Raw genomic sequence first — 7,514 nt, 5'->3', positions numbered from 1 at the left:
GGTTGATACGATAAATGATGATGTCATGTCTCTAATGTCTATCAAAGAAAGGTTTTGCCTAAGTTCAAACAGCATTCGCAAAGAAGATGGACAAGTGAACCTCAATGAACATGTATTCTCGGATGAATATCTAAACACGATCAAGTGTTCAGGATTGTTGAGTCATGAAATTAAGAGGGATGCATAATCATGCTTTTTAGAAATATTGATCCATCTAATGAGCTTTGCAATGACACTAGATTAATAGTAACTAAATTTGGGGAACGCGTAATTGAAGGCAAACTTATTTCGGGAAAAAATGCGGGCATATAGTTTCCTATAGTTGGAATGATTATGAGTCCATCGAATTTCACTAAATTTTCAATTCGGTTTAGAAAATTAAAAGGCAATTCTCTGTGAATGTTTTGTTTTGATATGAAAATAAATAAAAATCAGGGACAATCTCTTTCAAATGTAGGATTATACCTACCGAAATCTGTTTTTACTCATGGACATCTCTACGTGTCAAATTTAATAATTTATTCAAACTTTGATAGTTTAAGTCATTAATGATTTTATTTAATTTATTTTTTTTCTTATTTTTTCAATTACGGGTTCCAGCTACAGGCATCTAATTTAGGTACGTTTCAAATAATTGTTTCAATTTTTCTTTTAATATTATGTGGGTTGAAACTCTGCTTACATATAAATTTCATAAGACATTTAAATTAGATCAATTTCAAATAAATATTACAGTTTTTTACTTTAAAACAATTTTATTAAATTCTCTATTTTAATAAAAAAAATTATGAAACAAAAAATATAGTATTAATAATTTTATAAATTTATATTTTAATAGATCCCGTCGAATTTCGACGGGTCACTTAGCAGTTGATTTATATATATCATTTATATATGTGGCATGCACATTGATTTCAACATTTTCGATCTTGATTATACGCTCGAAACGAATATTATATAAATATGCACCAACAATGGCTCTTTCAAATCACAACCAACCTAGAAACATGTCGAATCAAAACCCAAAATAAAATGACATAATCTCTAACTCTATTTCAACATTATTACAAATTGCGAGGGTGAAAATGGAAAACTAACCATTTCCCTACAAGACTACATCCAACTTTTGAAATTTGTATTTATGTTTGCCTATGTAATGGACCTTTTTGGCTGATGGAGTAACATGCACTTAGGCGATTGTTGTACAACTTACTAGATTTGAAAGATTGGTAATGCTACTAATTAATTTGTAATCTTTTAATCATTAAATTGGGTTAATATCACTTTCTATCCAATTAACATATAGTACCTTTTTTCAATTCCACGTCAATCTTTAAAATTTATTAATTTTATATAAGCATTTTCCGGTGTGTATCAATTCTATCATTGGAATAATGGAATGACTTTTGAAACGCAAAATTAATTTAGGTTTTTGAAGCCCATGGTTTGATGTTTGTTTCATTTTTCTTTTTAAAGATGATCAATAATAATTTTTTATTTTTTCTCTGTGGTGGCTTGAACCCCAACCTACTAATTGGAAGAAAAATGTCTTACTAATTGAATTGCACTTCATTGTTAAGTCCATGATTTAAATTTTATTAAGAGGATCAATAATGGTTACACATTCTCCCGTGGTGACTCGAACCCCTTAGAGGGGAAGCGTCTTATCAACTGAGTTGTGCTTCGTTGTAAGTCCATAATTTAGGTTGTTCGCCCTTATTTTTAGCTTTTATTGTTGTACGTTCATTTGTCTATTGCATCAGCTTCTCGACTCAATTAACATAGAATGTTTGCTGAAAATTTGAAACATAGACAGATAACTCACATGATCTTTAAAAGTCCTCAATCAATTTCAGTTTTTTTTTATTTATTTATTATGTTAGAATTGATATACACATAAAAGTACGGGATAAATCAAAATTTGGGATAGAATTGAAAACACACACACACACTCCAAATACTAGAATGTGTATAATATTAGCCCTTAATTTTACTAATGACCATCTTAATCTATCGAAAAAGTACCTTTTGTTTTACCATCTCGTTAGTTCAAAGAAAAGACTACGAAATGACAAGACATAGTAGAAACTCTATAGGCCAAGTAACTTGTTTTACAAAACAAAAAAAAAAAATCAAAAAATCAAAAGAGGAGATATATATGACCTTATAAGATGATTGATGGGTCCAAAGGGGCAATAATAAAATAAGACTGCTTCAAAAATCATGTGGGTTTGTTTATCGTAACGTCTAAAGGGAGAATCATATTTTGGACGACCAAAATAATGAAAAAAAGAGTATAGTGGAAAAAATAAAAAAAATAAGAGGGGAAAAAAGAATCTTGAAAAGGAATGCAAAAGGAATAGTAAAAGGAGTTTTTCGGTGGCCTAAAAAGACTGATTTTTAAGTACAACAACAACAAATTCAAAGGAAGAATCCCATCATTTTATTCCTTTTATGTAACAAAAAAGATTTAAAACGAAAAAGATTTAGAAAAAAAGAACGAAAAAAAAAAGTGTAGGACACAGTTAACTTGAAAATACATTAGATCATGTAATCATCCTTAATTTTACTCCTTTCTCAAAAAAAAAAAGAACTAGTACAAAAAACTCAGTTTAATTAATAAAAAAATTATCTTCTAATTATTTAATTGAAGGTTCGAATCACCTAATTAACGTGTGTGAGTATTAAGAGTTGTAACTAAAAAAAGTAAAAAAAAAAAATAGATGCAATGCGTCGTAAATGTTCTAGTTCTGCTATTATTTAACCCTTATATTTTATCATTTACAAAAAAATCTATTCATCCTCTAGAAGCTTTTAATATTAAGATTTATTGTTAAATTAACCCAATTATCTTGAAAATGAAAATCGAAAAGAGTGTAGACTAACATATATACATGCATCTAGGAGAAAACAAAGCCCCACAAATTTCAATAGAATAGAGAAGTAAAGGAAACAAATTCAGTTGCTCGAGGAAGAAAAGGAGGAAACAAGTGCCCATTAATCCAAAATGGAAGAACAAGAAGAAACACACACAAAAGAATTGAGGAACAAATTCAAGAGAGAGAGAAGATTCCCAATCCTAGCCATTCTTGGTCAAACATTTTACAAACCAATGAAGCTCATATCTAACATCATTAACAACATTGTCCAAGAGGGCAAGGCTTTGAACTACCAACTTGTCCCAACTTATGCATTTCTTTTGCTAGGAAATAGTAAAAGAACAAAAAAGAATGAAAAAGAAAAATCTCTCCCACTTGATAAAAGATAATAACATAATCTTGTACTATTTCATTTCAAATATGTAAACACACCCAACTCATACACATAATCGAAATCAGTGATAGAATGTATAACGATGACACCGTATTATACACATAAACTCACTTACAACACGGTACGAAAGAGAGGATGAAGCATAAAAGAAGGTAGGAATTGGAGAAGAGTAGCACATGAGGATTTCATGTTGCATGCTTTCTCTCTCACCCCTCCTTTGCTTCTTTAGAGAGAGAGAGAGATGTGATATTGTTTTCCCCTTCTTCTTTTCCTTCCTTCCCCCTCTTTCTTTCTGCCCATTAAACAATGAAAATGGCAGATTACCAATCATCCTTTCCCCTCCAAAGGAAACAATCATCATTGCTCCCAACAATCCTTTTCCAACCTTGAGCTTCTAAGATTGTTATTCCATTCCAATTCTTATTCCCATAATCCCATTCTCTCTCTCCTCTCTCTTAAATACCTCTCCCTCCAACCTCACTTGTTCTTCCCCCTCCAAACCTCCTCTCATCCCTTATGATGGATCCTTCATCCACCAACTCTGTCAATGGCTTCTACAACTTCCTCACACGCGGCATAGACGACCTCGAACGAGCTTTTATGTCCAACTCCTTCATGTCTATCCAGTTCCTCCAAAGAGCCCTCTCCCTCCTCAGATCATTCCACACACAGTTAACCCTTTTAGTTCAAAAACTTCACCTTCCAGTAGGTGAAAAATGGCTAGACGAGTACATGGATGAAAGCTCCAAGCTTTGGGAAATCTGCCACGTGCTCAAACAAGGCGTTTCAAGCATGGAGAATTACTACTCCGCCGGCCTCAACATCGCCGCCTCCCTCGACGCCCCCCACCGCCGCCTCAGCCCGCAGCTGGCCCGCCAGGTACAAAATCCATAAAGATCCTAACTTTATCAATCGGCTCGTCTCCAATTCACCAAATCACCAATCTTTAACACAAAAAGTTGAATTTTTATAAATGGGGTCGTGTTGATTCACCAAATTACCAATCTTTTGCACAAAAAGATTTGAGTTTTTATTAATGGGGCCTAGTTGAATTCACCAAATTACCAATCTCAAACCCAAAAAGATTGATTTTTTTTTTCATCACGAATTCAGGTGATTCGGGCCATATCGGGCTGCAAGAGGGAGGCGGTTGGCCTGGAGGAGGAAAATCGGGCCTTGATGGAGACGAGAATCGAGCCATTATCTCTCAAATTCGACGACAAAGTTTCAATCGAATCGAAGCTCAACGGATTCAACGGATTCAGAGGGGTTTTATTCGCGATGAGGAACGTGAGCTCGCTGCTGCTGATGATCCTGCTATACGGGCTGGTCTACTGCCGGCCCGAGCCCGATGGCAGCGGCTCGGGCTCAGGCGGCCTCTTTTTCGGCTCGGCGCTCATGATCTCGACGGCGCGGCTGCAGCGGCGGGTGGCGGCGGAGGTTGGCCAGATCACGGGCCGGGCCGGGGTGCTGCTGAACGAGTTCCGGCGGTCCCGGACCGCCATGGACGAGCTGCGGGCCGAGCTGGAGCGGCGGTGCGCGGCGGCGGATTGGGAGCCCGAGCCGGCGCTGAGGGAGAGGGTGGAGGTTTTGAAGGGCAATTTCGGGATTTTGAGGGCTGGGGCGGAGAATATTGTGGGCCAGCTTGATGATTTCTTTGATGAGATTGTTGAAGGGAGGAAGAAGCTCTTGGATTTCTGCAGTCATAGGTAGAAAAAAAAAATCCTTTTTTTTTTTGTTTTTTGGGAGAAAGGCAATTTCAAGAAATGTGAGGAAAATACAAGTTTTTTTAGGGGAGAAAGAAAAGAATCTCAGAAGTTGTTTGACTGTAACTTAATTTTTATTTTTAGTTTCTTTGGTTCTCTCTCACTTTCTCTCTCATACATGGACAATCTTGAAGAATCTCTTTCTTGTTAAGCTCTTTTTGCTCTATTGTTTTCACAGCAGCTGTATTTTTTTGTAGGAAGCCAAAATGGGAATATGTTGAAAGTGAAAAAGTAAAAAGATAAAGTGTTAATTGCTAATTAAAATTAAGCAGTTTGTTTTGATTTTAGTTTTCGATACATTTTGACGAGGTTATTTCAAATTCAATATTCATATGACATCCTTTCGTGAATGGTGTGCGAGTATTTATCAGATTTTTTGTCGATGCCTAAAAAAGTCATGCGTCATTTTACCGGTTATCTGAAAAACTTAAAGGCATCTATTTTAATTACAAAAAAAAAATCATGTTATTACTATAATGATTTATAAAGCACGTTCAAGCCTAAAATCGTCTCTAGATTGTTTTTTTTTTTTAATAAGGGTGTGTTTTGTTTGTAAATTTATCATAAAAAAAAGATTTAGGATTAAAAAAATCTTCTTTTAAATTCTTTATTTTTTTCATTTTTAAGAATAAAGAATTTAACAATTTCTATTTCTCATTTTCACTACGAAAAAGGATAATATTATCACACTAAAAATAAAGAGATAATATTATTTGAGTGAAAATTTAAAATGCCCTATTCCTTAAGTTATATGTGAAAAATGCTCTTTTTTATAAACATAGGCATTTTATGTCATATTCTTTAAATACCCTTTGATTTGATGAATTTGCTTTTTCTTGTGTCATTTGACTGATTTGACAGCTATCAATCATAAAAGTCAACGATTTGACAGCTATCAGTCAAGAGTACATATGATCGGTGGATGGCTAGATCATGTGTATGCCCAGACGGATACATGATCTAGTCACTCACCGGTTATGGTTATATCATATATGTACTCTTAACTGATAGCTGTCAAATCGTTGATTTTTATAACTGATAGCTGTCAAATCGGTCAAATATATAACACTTTCACAAAAAACCAAGCAAACTCATCAACATCAAAGGGTAAAATAGGTACTTCACATAATTAGGGCATAAAATGATTAAGTTTATAAAGTAGAACATTTTTCATATACAACATAAGGAATATTGCATTTTTACCTATTAACACATATTATCCTCCTTGGAATGAAGTGTTGGCCAAATGATAGCGGATTAATGTTTAAGGCCAAATGTCTTGGGTTCAAGTTCCATGTGACGTGGCCTTTAAATTTATTTATTTATTTATTTAATATTGTTAATTTATAAAAAAAAGATAAAAATTAATTAGGGCAAAATAATATTAGTCATTCTGGAAGAAAAACAAAAAAAATATCCATCTTTACAAAATATATAAATTATACTCATTCAGGACTTTGTTTGCTCTTATGTATTTTGCAAAGTTGGACTCGCAATTGACAAATATCGAGCATTAGTGCATTTTCTAAGAATGTTCGATTCACATTGGTTGGGCATGTCGAGCATTAGTGTATTTTATCACTAATGCTCAACTCGCGGAGGTTGAGCATTAATATATCTACCACAAACATATTAATGCTCGACTCACAATGATCGAACATATCAAGCTTTAGTGCATTTTACTACTAATACTCGACTTACATTGGTCGATCAAAGTTAGCGATTTCAGCAAGTTTTGCCATTTAAGTAAGAGCAATTTTGTCATTTTAAGCCCAAAATGAGTAGTTTTATAGTTTTCTACTATAATGAATATTTTTACTTTTTTGTCTTTGAGAAGGAGTAAAAGTAACCATTAATCTAAAAAAAAATTATCCCTCATTTTTATTAGGGTAAATATCCCTTTATGGCCCATCGTTTGAGTGTTTTCCTAAAAATATCCCACCCTAAGGGTAATTACAAAATAATACCCATCGTTTCATTTTTTTTCTTGTTTGTGACCCGCAAAAATAATCTGGCGACTGCAAAATGAGATGTTCCGGCGAACAGCCATGTGTCAATACACATGGAATTAAAAAAATAAAAAATAAAAAATAAAAAATAAAATTCTACACCGCCAGCTTCCAAATCAACGTCACCCTCCTCTTCTACAACATCAACAGCCCAACCGATTGCCGCTAGGAAACTCAAACATAGCTGCCCACTGTCGTTCGTGTCGAACGTGTCGCTCTAACTGGACCAAGTCCCCGCCGATTTGATCATCCCGGTGTCGAGTGCCGGAGACGAAGGGTTCTGGTTCCAAATCCAGAGCGCGAACGACACCGTTTACCAGGGGATCCAAATCCCTAACAACATGTACAGAGTCGTGATTGAGGTGTACGTCTCCCCCAACGGCATCGACGAGTTCTGGTACAAAAATCCCATGTATTACTATATCGAATCCAACGGCTTGAACATCACGCGTGGCCATGGCGTCTA

The 7,514-nt window shown here is 34.7% G+C and overlaps 1 protein-coding gene across 1 annotated transcript; it reads left to right on the top strand.

Moving 5' to 3' along the window:
• The first annotated feature begins 3,263 nt into the window (after nt 1-3,263).
• LOC131014774 (uncharacterized) lies at nt 3,264-5,190 on the top strand. Its single transcript, XM_057942865.1, has 2 exons — nt 3,264-4,152; nt 4,387-5,190. The coding sequence occupies exons 1-2, from the start codon at nt 3,790-3,792 to the stop codon at nt 4,984-4,986; spliced, it is 963 nt and encodes a 320-aa protein (XP_057798848.1). The 5' UTR covers nt 3,264-3,789; the 3' UTR covers nt 4,987-5,190.
• The last annotated feature ends 2,324 nt before the right edge of the window (nt 5,191-7,514 follow it).

Source organism: Salvia miltiorrhiza, chromosome 1 (assembly GCF_028751815.1).
Source record: "Salvia miltiorrhiza cultivar Shanhuang (shh) chromosome 1, IMPLAD_Smil_shh, whole genome shotgun sequence".
NCBI lineage: Eukaryota > Viridiplantae > Streptophyta > Magnoliopsida > Lamiales > Lamiaceae > Salvia > Salvia miltiorrhiza.
This window is presented reverse-complemented; position numbering and strand designations above follow the sequence as displayed.

Bases quoted from the DNA above. Each gene is read 5' to 3' on its own strand.
- LOC131014774 (XM_057942865.1), top strand. From the start codon at position 3,790: ATGATGGATCCTTCATCCACCAACTCTGTCAATGGCTTCTACAACTTC. The intron at 4,153-4,386 runs GTACAAAATCCA...TCACGAATTCAG, and splicing joins GCCCGCAGCTGGCCCGCCAG to GTGATTCGGGCCATATCGGG.